Source organism: Balaenoptera physalus, assembly GCF_965194825.1.
Source record: "Balaenoptera physalus genome assembly, chromosome: 1".
Classification (NCBI taxonomy): Eukaryota; Metazoa; Chordata; class Mammalia; order Artiodactyla; family Balaenopteridae; genus Balaenoptera; species Balaenoptera physalus.
The window spans coordinates 30232782-30254525 of record NC_138882.1 but is presented as its reverse complement, the minus strand read 5'-3'; the positions used below and the strand labels follow the sequence as shown (position 1 = coordinate 30254525).

At 39.4% G+C, this 21744-nt stretch overlaps 1 protein-coding gene across 3 annotated transcripts in view; it reads right to left on the bottom strand.

The window, feature by feature from the left end:
• Positions 1-21447, bottom strand: part of PLD5 (phospholipase D family member 5) — a 463257-nt gene extending 441810 nt beyond the window's left edge. The window contains exon 1 of one of the 3 annotated variants that reach the window (XM_082470425.1): positions 21089-21447. In XM_082470425.1, coding sequence (XP_082326551.1) covers positions 21089-21277 — 189 coding nt within the window. In that variant the 5' untranslated portion in view covers positions 21278-21447. The remainder of the gene's footprint in view (positions 1-21088) is intronic. The other 2 variants (XM_082470424.1, XM_082470427.1) reach the window with 2 other exon arrangements.
• Positions 21448-21744: the final 297 nt, after the last annotated feature.

Sequence of the window (21744 nt, the reverse complement as noted above, 5' to 3'; positions counted from 1 at the left end):
CTACCAAAAAAAGATAACCTACACCCAAAGACAAAGAAGAAGCCATAACAACACAGTAGGAGGGTTGCAATCAAGATAAAATCAAATCCCATACCCACTGGATGGGTGACCACAAACTGGAAAATAATTATACCACAGAAGTTCTCCCACAGGAGTGAAAGTCCTGAGCCCCACATCAGGCTTCTTAGTCTGGGGGTCTGGAAACAGGAGGAGGAGCCCCCAGAGAATCTGGCTTTGAAGGCCAGTGGGGTTTGATGGCAGGAATTTCACAGGACTGGGGGAAACAGAAACTCCACTACTGGAGGGTGTACACAAGGTCTAGTGCACAGCAGGACCCAGGGAGAAAACCAGTGACCTCATAAGAGACTGGGCCAGACATATATGCTAGTATTGGCGGGTCTCTGGCAGAGACGGGGGGTGCTGCTACGGCTCACTATGGGGAAAAAGACAATGGCAGCTGTAGCTCTGATGAGTACTCATTAACATGAGCCCTCCTGGAAGCCGCCATTTCCCCCCAAGACGTAGTCCCACCCAACAGCCTGTAGGCTCCAGTGTTGGGATGCTGCAGGCCAAACAACCAAAAGGGAGGGAACATACCCCCACCCACCAGCAGAAAGGCTGCTTAAAGTCTTCCTGAGCACAGTTCTGCCCACCAGAGGGACAACACGGAGCTCTACCGAGCAATGGGCAGCTACCAGTCCCTCCCACGAGGAAGCCTGAAAAAGCCTCTTAGACAGCCTCATCCACCAGAGCACACACAGCAGAAGCAAGAAGAACAACAAGGCTGTAGCTTGCAGAACGGAAACCACAATCACAGAAATTTAGACAAGATGAGACAGCAGAGGAATATGTCCCAGGTGAAGGAACAAGATAAAACCCCAGAAAAATAACTAAGTGAAGTGGAGATAGGCAAACTACAAGAAAAAGAATTCACAGTAATGATAGTGAAGATCATCCAAGATCTCAGAAAAAGAATGGAGGCACAGATTGAGAACATACAAGAAATGTTTAAGAAAGACCTGGAAGAAATAAAGAACAAACAAACAGAGAGGAACAATAAACTACCTGAAATGAAAAATACAGTCTTTTTCTTCTACAGCTAGAAGAAATCAATAGTAGAGTAACTGAGGCAGAAGAACAGATAATTGAGATGGAAGACAGAATGATGGAAATCACTGCCACAGAACAGAATAAAGAAAAAAGAACGTAAAGAAATGAGGACAGTCTAAGAGACCTCTGGGACAACATTAAATGCACCAACATTCGCATTATAGGGGTCCAAGAAGGAGAAGAGAGAGATAAAGGACCTGAGAAAATATTTGAGGAAATAAAAGCTGAAAACTTCCCTAACACGGGAAAGGAACCAGTCACCCAAGTCAAGGAAGCACAGAGAGTCCCAGGTAGGACAGACGCAAGGAGGAACACGTCGAGACACATAGTAATCAAACTGACAAAAATTAAAGGCACAGAAAGATTATTAAAAGCAACAAGGGAAAAGCAACAAATAACATAGAAGGGAACTCCCATAAGGTTATCAGCGATTTCTCAGCAGAAACTCTCCAGGCCATAAGGGAGCTACAACCAAGAATACTCTACACAACAAGGGCTTCATTCAGATTCAACAGAGAAATCAAAAGCTTTATGGACAAAAAAAAGCTAAGAAGATTCGCACCACCAGGCCAGCTTTGCAACAAATACTAAAGGAACTTCTCTAATGGAAAAGAAAAGGCAACTAGAAACAAGAAAATTAAAAGTGGGAAAGCTCACCAGTTAAGATAAACATAAAGTAAATGTAGGAAATTGTCTGAACAAAAATATGATATCAAAACAAGCAATTCTGAGAAGAAAACAGCACAAATGCAGGATATTGGAAATGCATTTGAAATTAAAAGAACAGCAACTTAAAACAATCTTTGATAGACTGCTATATCAAAACCTCTTGGTAACCGCAAATCAAAAATCTAAAATAGATACACACATAAAAAAGGAAAAGAAATTCACAAACAATACTAAAGTTAGACATCAAATCACAAGAGAAGAAAACAAAAGAGGAAGGGAAGATAAATGACCTACAAAAAAAATCCAAAACAATTAAGAAACTGGCAATAGGAAAATACATATCAATAATTACCTTAAATGTAAATGGATGAAATGCTCCAACCAAAAGACACAGGCTGGTGGAATGGACACAAAAACAAGACCCGTATATATTCTGTCTGCAAGAGATCCACTTCAGATCTAGGGACACACACAGACTGAAAGTGAGGGGATGGAAAAAGGTATTCCATGCAAATGGAAATCAAAAGAAAGCTGGAATAGCAATACTCATATCATATAAAATAGACTTCAAAATAAAGACTGTTATAAGAAATAAAGAAGGACACTATATAATGATCAAGAGATCAATCCAAGTAGAAGATACAGCAATTGTAAATATGTATTCATGCAACAGAGGAGCACCATAATATATAAGGCAAATACTAACGGCCATAAAAGGAGAAATAAACAGTAACACAATAATAGTGGAGGACTTTTAAAGCTCTACTTTCATCAATGGACAGATTATCCAGATAGAAGATCAATAAGGAAACACAAGCTTTGAATGACACATTAGACTAGACAATGGATATTTATAGAGCATTCCATCCAAAAGCAGCAGTATACACATTCCTCTCAAGGGCACTTGGAACATTCACCAGGACTGACAATATGCTGGGCCACAAAGCAAGCCTCGGTAAGTTTAAGAAAATTAAAATCATATCACGCATCCTTTCCAACCACAACACTATGAGATTAGAAATAAATTACAGGGGAAAAAACGTAAAAAACACAAACACGTGGAGGCTAAACAATACATAACTAAATAACCAAGAGATCACTGAAGAAATCAAAGAGGAAATCAAAAAATAACTAGAGACAAATTACAATGAAAATACGATGATCCAAAATGTATGGGATGCAGCAAAAGGAGTTCTAAGAGGGAAGTTTATAGCAATATAATCCTACATAGAGAAACAAGAAAACTCTCAAATAAACAATCTAACCTTACAACTAAAGGAGCTAGAGAAAGAAGAACAAACAAAACCCAAAGTTAGTAGAAGGAAAGAAATCATAAAGATCAGAGCAGAAATAAATTAGATAGAAACAAAAAACAATAGCAAAGATCGATAAAATTAAAAGGTGCTTCTTTGAGAAGATAACTAAAATTGATAAACCTTTAGCCAGACTCATCAAGATAAAGAGGGAAAGGACTCAAATCAATAAAATTAGAAATGAAAAAGGAGAAGTCACAACAGACACCACAGAAACACAAAGGATCATAAGAAACTACTACAAGCAAATATATGCTGATAAAATGGACAAGCTGGAAGAAATGTACAAATTCTTAGAAAGATAAAACCTTCCAAGACTGAACCAGGAAGAAATAGAAAATATGAACAGACCAATCACAAGTAATGAAACTGTGATTAAAAATCTTCCAACAAACAAAAGTCCAGGACCAGATGGTTACACAGGTGAATTCTTTTTTTTTTTTTCCAGGAATATAGTATTTTATGAACACTATGGAGAAGTATTTTCCAAGGCAAATATAAAAGACATAGTTCCTCTTTAGTGACTATAAAAGAAAGCCATCATCTTAACTTCTGTATTCACAGTAAAAAAAAATTTTTTTAACTAAGTTTAAGAAATTTTTACTAAGAATCAAATATCTGTCCAATATCACAGTAACCACAGGTGAATTCTATAAAACATTTAGAGAAGGGCTAACACCAATACTTCTCAAACTCTTCCAAAAAACTGCAGAGGAAGGGACACTCCCAAACTCATTCTACGAGGCCACCTTCACCCTGATACCCAAACCAAGCGAAGATACTACAGAAAAAGAAAATTACAGACCAGTATCACTAATGAATACAGTTGCAAAAATCCTCAACAAATACTAGCAAACAGAATCCAACAACACATTAAAAAGATCACACACCATGAACATGTGGGATTTATCCCAGGGATGCAAGGATTCTTCAATATATGCAAATCAATCAATCTGATAAACCATGTTAACAAATTGAAGAAGAAAAACCATATGATCATCTCAGTAGATGCAGAAAAAACTTTTGACAAAATTCAATACCCATTTATGATAAAAACTCTCCAGAAAGTGGGCAGAGGGAACCTACCTCAACATAATAAAGGCCATATTCGACAAACCCACAGCAAACATCATTCTCAATGGTGAAAAACTGAAAGCATTTCCTCTAAGATCAGCAACAAGACAAGGATGTCCATTCTCACCACTATTATTCAACATAGTTTTGGAAGTCCTAGCCATGGCAATCAGTGAAGAAAAAGAAATAAAAAGAATACAAATTGGAAAAGAAGAAGTAAAACTGTCACTGTTTGCAGATGACATGATAATATACATAGATAATCTTAAAGATGCCACCAGAAAACTACCAGAGCTAATCAATGAATTTGGTAAAGTTGCAGGATACAAAATTAATGTACCGAAATCTCTTGCATTCCTATACACTAATGATGAAAAATCTGAAAGAGAAATCAAGAAAACACTCCCATTTACCACTGCAACAAAAAGAATAAAATACCTAGGAATAAATCTACCTAGGGAGACAAGAGACCGGTATGCAGAAAACTATAAGACACTGCTGAAAGCAATTAAAGATGATACAAACAGATGGAGAGATATACCATGTTCTTGGATTGGAAGAATCAATATTGTGAAAATGACTACACTGCCCAAGGCAATGTACAGATTCAATGCAATCCCTATTAAATTACCAATGGCATTTTTTACGGAACTAGAACAAAAAATCTTAAAATTTGTATGGAAACACAAAAAACCCTGAATAACCAAAGCAATCTTGAGCGAAAAAAACAGAGCTGGAGGAATCAGACTCCCTGATTTCAGACTATACTACAAAGGTACAGTAATCAAGACAATATGCTCCTGACACAAAAACAGAAATACAGATCAATGGAACAGGATAGAAAGCCCAGAGATAAACCCACACACCTATGGTCAACTAATCTATGACAAAGGAGGCAAGGATATACCATGGAGAAAAGACAGTCTCTTCAATAAGTGGTGCTGGGAAAACTGGACAGTTACATGTAAAAGTATGAAAACAGAACACTCCCTAACACCATACACCAAAATAAACTCAAAATGGATTAGAGATCTAAATGTAAGACCGGACACTTTAAAACTCTTAGAGGAAAACATAGGAAGAACACTCTTTGACATAACACAGCAAGATCTTTTTTGATCCACTTCCTAGAGTAATGGAAATAAAAACAAAAATAAACAAATGGAACCTAATGAAACTTAAAAGCTTTGCACAGCAAAGGAAGCTATAAACAAGACGAAAAGACAACCCTCAAAATGGCAGAAAATATTTGCAAACGAATCAACGGACAATGGATTAATCTCCAAAATATATAAACAGCTCATGCAGCTCAATATCAAAATAACAAACAATCCAATCCAAAAATGGGTGGAAGACCGAAGTAGACATTTCTCCAAAGCAGACATACAGATGGCCAAAAGGCACATGAAAAGATGCTCAACATCACTAATTATTAGAGAAATGCAAGTCAAAACTACAATGAGGTATCAGCTCACATCAGTTAGAATGTGCATCATCAGAAAATCTACAAACAACAAATGCTGGAGAGGGCATGTAGAAAAGGGAACCCTCTTGCACTGTTGGTGGAATGTAAGTTGATACAGCCACTATGGAGAACAGTATGGAGGTTCCTTAAAAAACTAAAAATAGAATTACCATATGACCCAGCAATCTCCCTACTAGGCATATACTCAGAGAAAACCATAATTCAAAAAGACAGATGCACCCCAATGTTCACTGCAGCACTATTTACAATATCCAGGTCATGGAAGCAACCTAAATGCCCGTCAACAGACAAATGGATAAAGAAGATGTGGTACATATATACAATGGAATATTACTCAGCCATAAAAAGGAATGAAATTGGGTCATTTGTAGAGACATGGATGGACCTAGAGACTGTCTTAAAGAGTGAAGTAAGTCAGAAAGGGAAATACAAATATTGTATATTAACGCATATATGTGGAATCTTGAAAAATGGTAGAGATGAACTGCTTTGCAAGGCAGAAATAGAGACACAGATGTAGAGGAAAAACATATGGACTCAAGGGGTGAAAGCGGGGTGGGGGAGGAAGCGGGGTGGGGGAGGGGTGGTCATGGGATGAATTGGGAGATCGGGATTGACATATATACACTAATTTGTATAAAATAGATAGCTAATAAGAACCTGCCATATAAAAATAAAATAAAATAAAAAGAAATAAAAGAAACCCAAATTGGAAAAGAAAAAGTAACACTGTCACTGTTTGCAGATGACATGATACTATACATAGAAAATCCTAATGATGCCACCAGAAAACTATTAGAGCTCATCAATGAATTCGGTAAAGTTGCTGGATATCTGTAGCATGTCTATACACCAACAATGAAAGATCAGAAAGAGAAATTAAGGAAACAATCCCATTTACCATCACATCAAAAAGAATAAAATACCTAGGAATAAACTTACCTAAGGAGACAAACGACCCATACTCCGAAAACTGTAAGACACGGATGAAAAAGGTGGAAGATGACACAAACAGATGGAGAGATATACCATGTTCTTGGACTGGAAGAATCAATAGTGTCAAAATGACTATACTACCCAAGGCAATCTACAGATGCAATGCAATCCCTATCAAATTACCAATGGCATTTTTCACAGAACTAAAACATAAAATCTTAAATTTGTATGGAGACACAAAAGACCATGAATAGCCAAAGCAATCTTGGGAAAGAAAAATAGAGCTGGAGGAATCAGGCTCCCTGACTTCAGACTATACTACAAAGCTACAGTCATCAAAGTAGTATTATACTGGCATAAGAACAGAAATATAGATCAGTGTAACAGGATAGAAAGCCCAAAACTAAACTCAGGCACCTCTGGCCAATTAATCTACAATAAAGGAGGCAAGAGTATATAATGGAGGAAAGACAGTCTCTTCAATAAATGATGCTGTGAAAACTGGACAGCCACATGTGAAAAAATGAAATTAGAACATTCTTTAACACCATACACAGAATAAACTCCAAATGGATTACAGACCTAAAAGTAACACCAGATACTATAAAACTCTTAGAGGAAAACATAGAACACTCTTTGACATAAATTGCAGCAATATCTTCTTCAATCCACTTCCTAGAGTAATGGAAATAAAAACAAAAATGAACAAATGGAACCTAATTAAATGCAAAAGCTTTTGCAAAGTAAAGGAAACCACAGACAAAACGAAAGACAACCCACAGAATGGGAGAAAATATTTTGCAAAAGATGCAACTGATAGTGGATTAGTCTCCAGAATTTACAAACAGCTCATGTGGCTAAAAAAAAAAAAAAAAAAAAAAAAAACCAATAAAAAAAATGGGCAGAAGACCTAAATAGGTATTTCTCCAAAGAAGACATACAGATGGCCAAGAGGCACACGAAAAGATGCTCAACATCACTAATTACTGGAGAAATGCAAATCAAAACTACAATGAGATATCACCTCACACCAGTTAGAATGGCCATCATCCAAAAGTCTACAAACAATAAATGTTGAAGAGGTGTGGAGAAAAAGGAACCCTCCTACGCTGTTGGTGGCAATGTAAATTGGTACAGCCACTATGGAGAACAGTATGGAGGTTCCTTAAAAAACTAAAAATAGAGCTACCATATGATCCAGCAATCCCACTCCTGGGCATATATCCAGAAAAAAACATGGTTTAAAAGGATACATGCACCACAATGTTCATTGCAGTGCTGTTTACATTAGCCATCGAAAGATGAATGGATGATGAAGATGTGGTACATATGCACAATGGAATATTACTCAGCCTTTAAAAAGAATGAAATAATGCCATCTGCAGCAACACAGACAGACCTGGAGATTATCATACTAAGTAAAGTAAGTCAGAGAGAGAAAGACAAATATCATATGACATCGCTTATATGCAGAATCTAAAAAAAAATGATATAAATGAACTTATTTACAAAACAGAAATAGACTCACAGACTTAGAGAAGAAAGTTATGGTTACCAGGGAGGAAGGTTGGTGGGGGGGGAAGGATAGATTGGGAGTTCGGGATTGACATGTACTCGCTACTATATTTAAAGTAGATAACCAACAAGGATCTACTGTATAGCACAGGGAGCACTGCTCCGTATTCTGTAATAACCTAAATGGGAAAAGAATTTGAAAAAGAATAGATACATGTATAACTGAATCACTTTGCTGTACACTTGAAACTAACACAACATTTTTAATCAACTATGCTCCAATATAAAATAAAATTTTTTGAAAAAAGGAAATCAAACTATATTGAGACACATGAAAAGGAAATACAACATATCAAAGCTTATGTGATGCAGCAAAAGCAGTTTTAGAAAGAAGCTCATGACAATAAATGCCTACATTAAGAAAGAAGAAAGATCTCAAATAAACAATCTAACTTTACTCCTCAAGGAACTAGAAAAGGAACTGAATCCAAAGTTAATAGAAGGAAGGAGATAACAAATAACAGAATGGAAATAAATGAAATAGACACTAAAAAGACAATAGAAAAGATCAAAGAAACTAAGAGCTGGTTTTTTTGAAAAGATGAACAAAATAGACAAACCTTTAGGCAGACTTGCCAAGAAAAAAGGTAGAGAACTAAAATAAATAAAATTAGAGTTGCTCTTTCCTCTAAGAGCAGGAACAGGAACAAAAACAAGGATGGCCACTCTCAGCAGTTTTATTCAAAACAGTATTGGAAGTCCTAGTCACAGCAATTAAGCAGGAAAAAGAAATAAAAGGCATCTAAATTGGAAAGGAAGAAGTAAAATTGTCTCTCTCTACAGAAGACATGATATTATATATAGAAAACTATAAGGACTCCACCAAAAAACTGTTAGAAATAAACAAATGCAGTTAAGTTGCAGGGTACAAAATCAACAAACAAAAATCTGTTGTGTTTATATACAGTAACAATGAGCTAACAGAAAGAGAAATTAAGAAAACAATCTCATTTATAATCACAACCAAAAGAATAAAATACCTAGGAATAAATTTAACCAAGGAGGTGAAACACCTATACACTGAAAACTATACAACACTGTTGAAAGAAACTGAAGAAGACACAAGTAAATGGAAAGCTATTCCATGCTCATAGATTGGAAGAATTAACATTGTTAAAATGTCCACTCAGCCCAAAGAAATCTACAGATTCAAAGCAATCCCTATCAAAATTCCAATAGCATTTTTCAAAGAGAAGAATCCTAAAATGCATAAGGAACCACAGAAGACCCCAATTAGCCAAAACAATTTGAGAAAGAAAGAGCACACTCCCTGATTTCAAACTATTTTACAAAGCTATACTAACCAAAACAGTATGGTGTTGGCATAAAAACGGACACATAGATCAACAGAACAGAATAGAGAGCCCAGAAATAAACCCATGCATATGTGGTCAGTTAATTTAAGACAAAGAAGCCAAGACTGTACACTGGGGAAAGTACGGTCTCTTCAATAAATGGTGTTAGGGAAACTGGCCAGCCACATGCAAAAGAATGAAACTGGACCACTATACACAAAAATAATTGAAAATGGATTAAAGATTTGAATGTAAGACCTGAAATCATAAAACTTCTAGAAGAAAACATAGGCTGTAAGCTCCACGACATCTGTCTTGGTGATAATGTTTTGGATTTGACATCAAAGGCAAAGGCATCAAAAGCAGAAATAAACAAGTGGGACTACATCAAACTAAAAAGCTTCTTCACAGCAAGGAAACCATCAACAAAGTGAAAAAGCAACCTACCAAATGGGAGAAAATATTTGCAAATCATATATCTGATAAAGAGTTAATAACCAAAGAATTCATACAACTCAACAGCAAAGAACAAACAACTCTTTAAAAAATGGGCAGAGTATCTGAATAGACATTTTTCCTAAGAAGACATACAGATGGCCAACAGGTAAATAAAAATATGCTCAACATCACTAATCATCAGGGAAATGCAGATTAAAACCAGAATGGGATATCACCTAACACCTGTTAGAATGACTATAATAAAAAAAACAACAAATAACAAGTGCTAGTAAACATATGGAGAAAAGGAAACACTATAGCACTATTGGTGGGAATATAAATTGGTACAGCCTCTATGGGAAACAGTATGCAAACTCCTCAAAAAATTAAAAATGCAACTGCCGTATGATCTAGCAATCCCACTTCTGAGTATTTACCCAAAGGAAATGAAAACAGGATATTGAAGAGATATCTGCACTTCCATGATCACTGCAGCATTAATTCCAATAGCCATGATGTGAAAACAACCTAAGCATCCATAAGCAGATGAATGAATAAATAAGATGTGATATACAAATATATAGAATATTATTCAGCCATGAGTAAAAAGGAAATCCTTTCATTTGCAACAATATGGAGGAACTTGAGGGAATTATGCTAAGTAAGGTAAGCCAGAGAAAGACAAATACTGCATGATATCACTTATATGTAAAATCTAAAAAAAAAACAACACTCAAACTCATATACTCAGAGAGTAGAAAAGTGGTTGCCAGGGCCTGCGGAATGGGGAAAATATGGAAAGGTTGGTAAAAGTGTAAACTTTCAGTTATAAGATGAATAAGGTCTGAAGATCAATATAAACATAGTGATTGCCAATGATAACACTGTGATATAAATGAATTTTGCTTACAGAATAGAACTTAAATGTTCTCACACACACAAGAAAAAAAATAAATATATGATGTGATGGATGTTTTCATTAACTCAATGGCGGGAAACCTTTAAATATCTTACAATTTTATTAGTCAATTATACCTCAATTAGGCTGAAAACAAAAACCGTCAAGGCCATAAAAAAATGAGGAAAGCCTGAGAAACTATCACAGACCAGAGGCTGACTAAGGACACAGGACAACTAAATGCAATGTGTTATCTTGGATTGGATCTTAGAACAGAAAAAGGACATTAAAAACTGGTGAAATTCTAACGAAGTCTGGAGTTTGGAATTTAACACTAAGGGAAACTTAAACTGGGGTGAGGTATGTATAGGAAATGCCTTTACTATCTCTACAACTTTTCCATAAATCTAAAGTTATTCCAAAATAAAAGTTTATTTTTCAAAAAAAGATGTACTAGGAATCTTACAGGACAGGTTTTAAGCAATGTGTGCACAAGTCATGGATTGCAGCAAGAAGAACTTAGGGAATGAAAAAAGTTTAGAAACAGACAAGTCAGGAAGTCATAGTAGGAGATTCTTAATGATCAAGAGTGGCAGGTCTTTAAGGGGATTTTGGCAGTTTTGACACATTCCCTGCTGTAGAGTATCCCACAGTCTCTGATCAAGTGCACTCAGCCAGAACAGGGCAGAGGCTAAATAATGAACCAGCAGATTTAGACATGGCAAAAAGTTAGACCAAAGTACTTGTGAAAAACTTAAAAATTAATATTCTTCTTGACTAATAAAAACAAAGACATACAGAAATAAAAACTAAAAAAAGAATTCATGTAAACAATAGCATTAGATATTGGAATAGGTCACTAAAGTGGCCCTAAAACTCTCACTTCCCAGGTCTTAAAAAAACTGGATAGAATCTCAAACAAACTACAGATGGTTTAGATGCAGCCTTGTCTGTTATCTTCTCCAGCTGACATTTAATCATAACCCTTTTCAGGAGTTTCTCATGGAGCTTCTGGTGTTTCTTTCCACTGAACTCTTGTTGCATTTAACATCCTAGCATTTGTCTGTCAAGTAGCGTAAGTAGTGTATGCCACCTCATTCTTTCACTTGTGTTTAAGTCCTGCCTCCCTAGCACATATTCATTTATTCACTGTTTCAACAGTCAAGTCAGTCAACATTGGATGTCTACCAGGCACTGTGCTGGGTATTAGGGTACATTGTTATAAATAAGAAACCACTGTTGTCCTCAAGCTTTCCAATGAGGTCAAAAGATAGACAATTAATCAGGCAATTTTAAAAACAACAGTGTATTAAGTGCTATAACAGAGGGACCACATAAAAGGGGTATTTAACCAGACTTTAGGTTTAGAAGTGAAAACATTTAAGCTGAGTTCTGGAGAACTAGACCATATGCAACCTGATGTCAAAGGCCCAATCACAGACATTTGAATTTTCTCAAGCCTTAAGCTCAGCTCCTTGCAGAGAGCAGAAATTGGACTGTTTGTTAATTATGATCATAATAATATTGATAATATGGGTCAAGACAATAACAATGGCTTGTGTCCAAGATACAAAGATGAGTAAGGCAGAATTCCAACTCTCAAGGCATTTCTGGAATTTTCCCTGTTCATCCTTGTACCCATCACGCCAATCACAATTCCTGGGACATGCTGGCACTCAATAAATATTTGCTGAATGGATGAGCTTTCTCAGACTCCCCACATCCAGTCAAGCACCAAGTCCCATGAACTCTTTTTCTTTTTTTAATAAGGCTGTTTCATTCGTGTGTTTACTGGAGTAGCAGGTTTTTTTTTTTTTGGGGGGGGGGCACATGGCACAGCTTGTGGGATCTCAGTTCCCCAACCAGGATTGAACCCGGGCCACAGTAGTGAAAGTACCAAATCCTAACCACTAGACCACCAAGGAACTCCCCCGATGAACTCTCATTTCACAATACTTCTTACATCTGTTCCTCGATTTTTCTACTTTTCACCACACTCTTTTGTTACTTCCTATCTCTACCACTAAAAGAGACTTTACACTGGTCCCCCCCACAAGCCAGGCTCTTCTTCCTCAACACTGCAAGCCACCAGCAGGTTTTCTGAAACCCAGACTTGCTAACTGAAGTGCCTACTGAAATACCTCCTGTTGGCTTACAGAATAAAGCTGAACATCATCAGCTTACAATTCAAATCCTCAAGTCCTCCGTGGTCTTGTCCTAATCTACCACGGTGGGTGTTTTCACACGCAACACTCACTTAAACAAACCCTATCCTCTAGTCATACTTGTTCACCCACTGGTCTTCCAAACAGGCTTTTTGTTGACCAGATTCCATTCAAAAGCCTTGGTTCAGGCCAGTCCTATATCCAGCAGCTCTTCTTCCTAGGTTCCTAAGACCCAGTACAAAACTTCGCCAAGGGTGAAGCTTTCTTTGACCACCTTTGTGTATAGTGTGAAAGACAAACCACATTTTTTTAATACAGATATACAACTGACTCAACACCATTTTTTTAAAAGACCATCTTTTTCCCAGTGCACTTCTGTGCCTGTCACTTTTGTCATAAATCAAGAACCTGTCAATAATAACATATACACAGGTCTGTTTCTGCACTTTCTGTTGATTGATCTATTCAATTATCCTTACACCAATACCACATTGCTTTAATTAATCTAGATTTGCTATCTGGAAACAGTCGACTAAGTTGTTCTTCATCAAGATTGTCTTCTCTATTCTTGGCCTTTTGCATTTTCATACAAATTTTAGAATCACTTTTCAACATATACAAACTTGTTGGGATTTTAATTGGAATTGTATCTACTCTACAGATCAATCTGGGAGAAAATTAAAAAGAAGTCTCTTCAATCTCCTTAAGTATTTGCTATTTTTATGCTAATGTAGATGGTAACAGTTTTTAGTTTTATTTTGGAATTGTTTTTTCATAATTTAATTTTGTATAGTAACTTTGTATCCAGTGGCTATGATAAATCCAGTGACATTATTAATTCATTAAGTGTTATCTGTTGTTTATTTTGTTCAGATGTACAAAATAATGTCATCTGCTAATGACAATTTTACTACTTCCTTTGAATTCTTACTCTTGCCTTACCGCATTGGTTATGACCTCCTGTACAATGGTGAACAGAAGTGATGATGATGGACATCTATGCCTCACTATCCAGGTAGATATTTTTAAATATTTCACCATTAACTATGATTCTTTTTAAAGAAACTCTTTATCAGTGAACTTCATTTATCAATGAAGTTTCCTTTTATTTCCAGTTTGTTGAGAATTCTATCATGCCTAAGTATAGAATTTCATCAAACACTTTTACTTCATTTATTGAGATATGGGTTTACTTTCATTCTGTTAATGTGATAAATTAGATTGACTTTTGAATTTTATATCAACTTTGTATTACTGGAATAAATTTAACTTTGTTACAATATGTAATCAATATACGACAGGATTCATTACCTATTTTATCCTTGTCTAAACAAGTCCTTTGAAGACAGGGTTTTATGCTACTTTGCATTTTTTTGTATTATTCATAACACTGTAATCATATTATAACTATATTTATAAAGTTGTAAGCATCTTGAGAGAGGGCAAAGACTTGCTTCGGTCTTTGTATACTCTCTACTGTTTGGAACACAGTATACATCACATAAATGCTTGTTGAATGAAAGTCCTCATAATCTCCTAACAAAGTGTCTTTCACATAAAAGTCACTCTCAATAAATATCTGTTGATGACGAGTGTGTCAGTTAGTGCTTTCTTTACTTCAATGAGTCCCATCTTCTCAACTTAACTCCTCACGTTATACCTGTAATAGCCCTAACAACTTATTGGCAGGAGCACAATTATAGCTCAATTCAGAAAAGGAATATGTTCACAAGGTTCACCATCTACTCTAGAGGATAAAAAACCATATTTATCACCCAACTGCCATGACATCCAGTCCCATGATACCCAGTCAGGTAGTCCAGCTTGGGCCCACTTCATATGTTAGGCATCAGTGAGATTTTCCCATGTACGTAAGTCTACCTGGGAAAGTTTGCCATGTTCTTCATTCTTCTTCATACGCCCTGCTTAACAGCTTGATTTGTGATTTTAGAAACTGGGCTGTTTTGTCTCTGTTTCTGAGAAAAATTTAAACATACGTTTTTGGTAAAAAGGTCTGTCTCTTCACAACCACTGTGTGGCATTTCAGCTGTAACTCAACATTTATGTTGTACTCTCACAGCACAATTTATGTAGGTATGAATTTGAGACAATCAATAACTTTAAATGTCCCCAACACATACACTTGAAGCAACATCTCTGGGTTGCTACATTACCACAAATTCTATCTCTGCCTAACTATGCCATCTATCAGTCAATTCAGTACAAGAACATAACATATTAGAGTTACTGCCTTGTTCCAGAAATTCAAAAGATTCATCAGATTTCTTGACCTTTAGAGCCAGAACAGAAGAACTGGAAACTGTTACATAGGTTTAAACCTGAGAGAGATACAGAAATCTGTGAGAAGAAGTGAAAACTTTCAGAGAAACTAGCCAGACGAAATAGGTAGTGGCTATTACATGGAAGAAGGGAAGAAAAAGGAATCTTAGGTTCAGTAGTCTTGAGCTTCTCAAGTTAAATATATTTAATATATCACTGACAGTGATTATGTTAAAATAACTCAATAAGCCATACCCAACAGAGTTCAAAGAAGTCAAAGTTTCTTCAAAACAAACTGAAATGTCAACCCACAGTCCATTAGTAGAATAAATATATGCCACCTAAAGTAATGACAAATACAATAATGGACACAACACTGAGATGCATTAGAACACACTTAAAAGACATCTAGACTTTCATTTCTTGACGCATGGGTTAGAGAGGCAGAGAATTCTGCCTCAGCCTATTCTGTTTATCTAAAGTCACAGTAAATAATCCTGGTAAATGTTAATGTTCTTAAATGTTTGCCAGACTAAAATTATCCAGTCTGGCCAAAAATACATAAACATAAAAAAGGATATTTTCTCCTTGTTCATTTGTTTGTTTCATTGGTTAGTTGGTTGATTTTTAATGGTACATTTTAAAGATGCGTTCCCTTAGGTTGAACTTTGCCTTTTGGTGCTTTCCTGATCTGCTCTGTGGAGTATGTTACTTTCACGAATCTGCTCTGTGGGACATAAATAACATTACATAATATGAGCCTAGACCACAGTGACCAAGTTTGCTCCAATCCATTTATTCTTCTTTGCTCATCATGTGAATAATTTATTCTAGGAGGCAAGTGTGCACTTGGCATTTATCTACTATTCACTGGTAACATAAAGTCTATTTAAGTGTGAAAATTCACACTTAGAGAAGACAATTTTTTTTTTTTTAGTGAGGCACTTACTAAACCAAGCAAGACACTAGGGCTCACTACAAGTGTGAAGGTTAATGATTCTGTCTTCTACTCTTTACAGTTTCTCTCTTCTGCTTTCTCTTTCCATTTTAAATAGGCTTTCTGAGCCACCATGCAGATAAATATCACCACCAGCGCAAAGCTGGGAAGGAAAGCAGAAGCTGGGGACAGGGCAAGGAGTTGGTCTCCACTAGCAGAGCCCACAGAGAGAGTGAGAACAAGAGTCAGCCTCAGAATGGCCAGGCAGGGAACAAACAGGGGCCCACTGGCCCAGGAAAGAAGCCCCCAGAAAATGGACCGGAAGCCAGGCAAAGAGGCAACTTAACAGGCCAGGAATGGTGAGCTGGCCTTGCCGACAAAAGGACCCATACACTTCTGGGTCCAGAACTATAATTCAGGCAGGCTGATCTCAAATAGGAAATCAGGAAGCTCCTTGGGTGGAGAGTGCAGGCTCACCCAGGCAACACCTGAGCAGCAATTATACCTACAGGTACTGTGTGTTGAGCATTGAGCACGGGCCATACGCTGTGCTAAGAGCTTTATGTCTCATGGTCATCCTTATGAGCTAGTCATGGATGTTCTCTTTCTCCTTCTTTTGGGTCTTGGTTGAATGCCCCCTTCCTCACCCCCTTTCAAGAAAGCCTTGGCCAGGAAACTTTCTTTGGCCAATTATCATAAGTCAAATAGATGCATCACTTCTGGATAGAAGTACTGAAAGGCATTAGATGATTCACCAGCTTCCCTTCAGCTGACTTGACAATCATGAAAACAAGTATCAGGATGGAGCTCCCAGCAGGCCAGGCAACTAAGATGTGGAAAGTACCCTGCTGCTATGGATTGGATGTCTGGATGCTTTTGCCCCCCTCCACCCCAGCCGAATTCACGTGTTGAAACCCAATCCTCAATATGCTGGCATTTGGAGGTGGGGCCTTTGGGAGGTGACCAGGTAATAAGGCTGGAGTCCACATGAACAAGATAGTCTTCAGAGAGCTCCCCCATCACCACCACCACCACCACCACCACCACGTGAGGACTCAGCAAAAAGACGGCTATCTGTGAACCAGGAAGCAGGCCCTACCAGACACCAAATCTGCCTGTGCCTTGATCTTGGACTTCCCAGCTTCCAGAACTGTGAGAAATAAATGTTTAAAAGCCACCCAGTCTGTCATAGCAGATCGAACTAAGACACCTGCCAACCTGCACAGGTGAGAAGAGTGAAGAAAAATTTCTTTTCTAGTACTTACTGAGCCCCTGCCATAAGGAGACTGTGCATCACTGGAGTATAGGCATGGACTGTCTCCTTGAATCACCCAGTAAACCTGCAACTCCTTATGGAGGACTGTGAATGTACATCCTGTACATTGTGGGTCCTTTGCCCAGGCCTATCTAACCAGAGCCCCACTCTTAACCACACTGTGGCAAAAGCTAACTGAACAAGCAGGAGAGAAAATAAGACATCCCCATCTCCATAAACAGCATCAGGAACTTCTACACACACACAACTGGCATCAGGCCAGGCGACTTAGCAGAGTAGCCACTGCAACTCTCCAACTTTGTGGGGAAAAAAAAAAAACTCAATCAAGGCATATACCACCAAAGGACACCAGCCTAATGTTACACCATCCTCTGGGATAGCCAAACTGTATTAAATGGTGACTCTCAAAGTGATCCAGCCCCAGGGAGGGCTGACAGAGCAGAGTGGGTTAGAGTTGAAAAAGTGGCCCCATGCTCCTCTTCTTTGCTAGATCATAACCTTCACTTTTACATTATACCTAAAGTAAATATGGGATCCTACAGAGAATAAGACTTCCATTGTTTCCCAAACCTAATGCTTTCTAAAGCCATAGGCGTTATGAGGCAGAAAAGGAGGCGAAAGATTCTATGAACCAAGACACTATTTGCAGCTAATAAGACAACATTCTACGCAGGGCCCAGAAACTTTACTTTTTCCTGAAATTTACAAGTAGAGTTCAAAATCTAGAATTCATGGTATAAACATAAATTCCTTGTATCTTCTAATCATGACTTAAGAACAGGAGAATTCCCTCACATACATTTATTTCTTAATGGGTATTCATCTTAAGTATCAACCAACCAATGACAGGAATCATATTTAAAGATGGGTTGAATGTATTCCAATCCTTAATCATTCAATTCATGTCACTTTGCTCTTGTCCAATCTGGGGATTAGTCCTGTAGCTTTTAAACTAGAAAAGGAGAGGTAAACTATTCTCATTTTTAGCAAATTGAGTGGAAATATATTCTCTAGCTGTCACTTTACATTGTGTTATTGACTTTCAGATTAAGCAATGCCTCTGAAGTCTGGACAGAGTCCACACTCCGTTATTGGGATGACTGAATATGCGTACCATTTGAAGCCATAATTTATTTATGGCCTTAATACTAGATTGGCTTTTAAAGCATGAGCAAAATAATAGTAGGCTGTTCTCATGCATATGATCTCCATTATAGTTATTCATTTTTTAACATAATAAAAATGGTAGTCATCCATTTGATTAGACAGATCAAATGGGTCAAACTACCATATATCACCTTTGAATTTCACATGATACACTCACCCTCGTCTCTGCAACATCTAAATCTGAAGGTGTCACATATGTTCAGAATGTTGTCTATCATAAAGTGAACATTACATTTTCATGCTTTGTGTGGCAATAACATACTGGGTTATATTTGTTACGGGTTTTTAGATTTCAAATATCTAATTAGAAATTAACATCAAACTACTTGAAACATCGTAGTGTAGACAACATAGGACAGATGAGCTTGAATGAAAATAAAATTACATTGTTATGCTAATTTAATTTTTCATAGCACTTTCATAAATATTATTTCACTAAAATGTTTGTAGATGTTTCAAAGGGGCAAGAGAATATCACAAAAAAAATTTCACTGGAAGCAAAGCCCCCTTTCTAACTGAAAGCAAGTGTACAAGAAAACAACAGAACAGAATACATGTTTCATGATATGTATTTGAGAAAGCAAACAAAACAGTTACTTTGATTTAAATAACAAAAGAGGTAATTTTTCAAAAAATAAGTACAAGGTTCTATTTTGGAGCATCTGAGTGAAGAAGAAAGCATAGATCCTCATGTGCAAACAACCAGATCTCACTTTCCTTGGTCTCTAACCCTCAGCAGGCACTGAGCATCCTATACTCATCCACAAAGGTGAGGCTGCCATGGCCCACCCTGTATGACTTAATACTTTCAGTGAAAATCTAAAAGTGAGAAACCATTTAAGTATAATGTGTGCAATGTCTGTGACTCAAGGAGACATAGTCGTAAAAGGTGGCAGTATTGATTTTCAGTAATAAACTAACTAGACCAGCTAAAAGCACAAGCTGCAAATGAACACATATTCAGAGTGACATTGAAATGAAGACATACTCTATCACCTTCCTAAGGGTAGACCATTCTCCCTAGTACTAATAAAACGACATCAGGAGCCAAGTTACAGGAAGATGCTATTTGCCCCTCTTTAAACTAATAACCACAGGTTCCTTCGCTAATTCTGGAGATTGCATTTTTAAACATATACTGCTGCCTTTCAAACAACTTGCATCCTAGAAATCTCCTTCAGTTACTTCTATGGTCTTAAGGATTTGAGGCATCCATTTGATATTAGGAAATTGTCTCTACACACAAGACAGCATGCACCCCAATTCAAATCTTTAAACCTGCGCTTTCGGACTTGATCAGGCCCTAAGAGAAAAGGCAAAGACCTTCCTTTCATACTGGGTAAGAGAAATACTCCTTTGCACTCTTCCTCCAGGGAAGCTAGTTGCTGCTGAAATGCCCAAGAGAAGAGAAGCGCGCCGAGTGGGGGGGGGGGGGGGGGCGCGGGGAAGACGGGGGAGGGGTAGGTCCTTGCGGCGGTAGATGTGTGAGTTCCAGAAGTTCTTTCTATCATAATTGGCGATGTGACCCAAATACAAGGAAACCTCCACATTCCATTAACAGACTCAATTTGGATTATGCAGCTCCGCGGAAAGAAACGGCATTCTCTCTGTAGCTAGCTGTGTTGCCCTCGTGATAACTCTCTTAGTTTCATGTTAACATTTGGTTAAGGAGATGCTGATGGGTCAGATTTGACACTGTGAATCCACTAAACGCCGTTTTACAGGGACTTTTTCTCTCCTGAATGGCGAGCCCTAGGGTCTCGGCCCCAGCGCCAATAACGTTTCCGGCGAAACACGCACTCTTTGGGAGAGGGTGTACCCGCTCGCCAGCCCCCACCCTCCAGCGGCGGGTCCCGGGAGCAGGGAGACCTGCTCTTCCTTTCTCTGTTTCTCCTTGCAATGTGCAAACCCCTCCCTAGCTGGGCGCAAGTAGAGAGGACCGCCACCTGCTCATCCCAGAGGATACGCTGCAGAAAACTCGAATGGATCGTGCGCGGACACAGGCTGGACACCAGCGGCGACAACTTTACGGATTTGTTAATGTTAGTTCTGGACCGGGTAAAATAGCCCCAAAGACGCGAGCAAACGCCCCTCTAAAGCCCACTACCGTGCAACGCCGGCTCCTTGGAGCCACGCTGGGGCAGTTCCCCTTCTTGCTCACCCCACAAACGCACTGCGAATGACCCCCAGCAGTGGAAGCCCGGGGAGGTCGAGGTGTGCTGGGCCAGGCAGTGCGGAAGGGAACCCCGCCCCGCCCCTCCCCTCCCCTCTCCTCCCCTCCCCTCTCCTCCCCTCCCCTCCCCGCAGCCCGCTCCTTCCCGGCAGGAAAGTGCTGGAGAGGCCCCGGGCGGGCGTAGGACCCGGACGCCCCGGCCCCAAGCCGGGCCGCCGGCGGGGTCCCCGCGCCCGGCCCCGGGGCGCGCGTGTGGCAGGTGCAGGGCCGCGGTCGGGGGACCGAGCCGCGCTTACGTGCTCCAGCTTGTCTTTCCTCCGGAGCCAGACGCTGGCGCTGTAGTCCTGCTGCTTGACGCTGCTGTAGAAGTTCGCGCCCACTCGGGTCAGGCTCGGCGAGGGCTCCTTGGGGCGGCTTTTCAGCCTCATCTGCTCAAAGCCCTCGTGGGGGGAGGCCGAGAGCCACTCGTGCTGCCGGATCTCCATCCTGACATGACCAGGCGGCGGCCGGCGCGCAGCGAGCTCGGGATGGGCGTGCGAGAAGCCGGCCGGGGCTGAGGGAGGAGCGAGCGGGCGCGGGCAGGGCGCGGGGAGCCGAGCGCGGACAGGGCGGGGTGAAGCGGGCGGGGAGGGAGAGGGAGGAGAAGGAAAGGAGGGGAGGAGGGAGAGGAGAAAGATGGGGCAGGAGGGAGGCCGCGAGCTAGGCGTAGGCGCGAGGTGCGGGCGGCTGCGGTCCCGGGCGGGCGCTCAGCACGCCGGCCCCCGGCTGAGTGCGGTGGGAGGGGGCGGGGGAGGGGGAGGGGCTGCGCGCGCCTGCAGGTTGGCGCAGTGAGGAGGCAGAGGGCTGCGAGTCCGCCCGCCGCCCCTCCCCGCGCGCCTAGGCCGGCGGCGGCCGGGCGGCGGACCTGCCTTCCGCAGCCTTCCCTCAGCCGGGCTCCGAGTCTTCCCGTCGC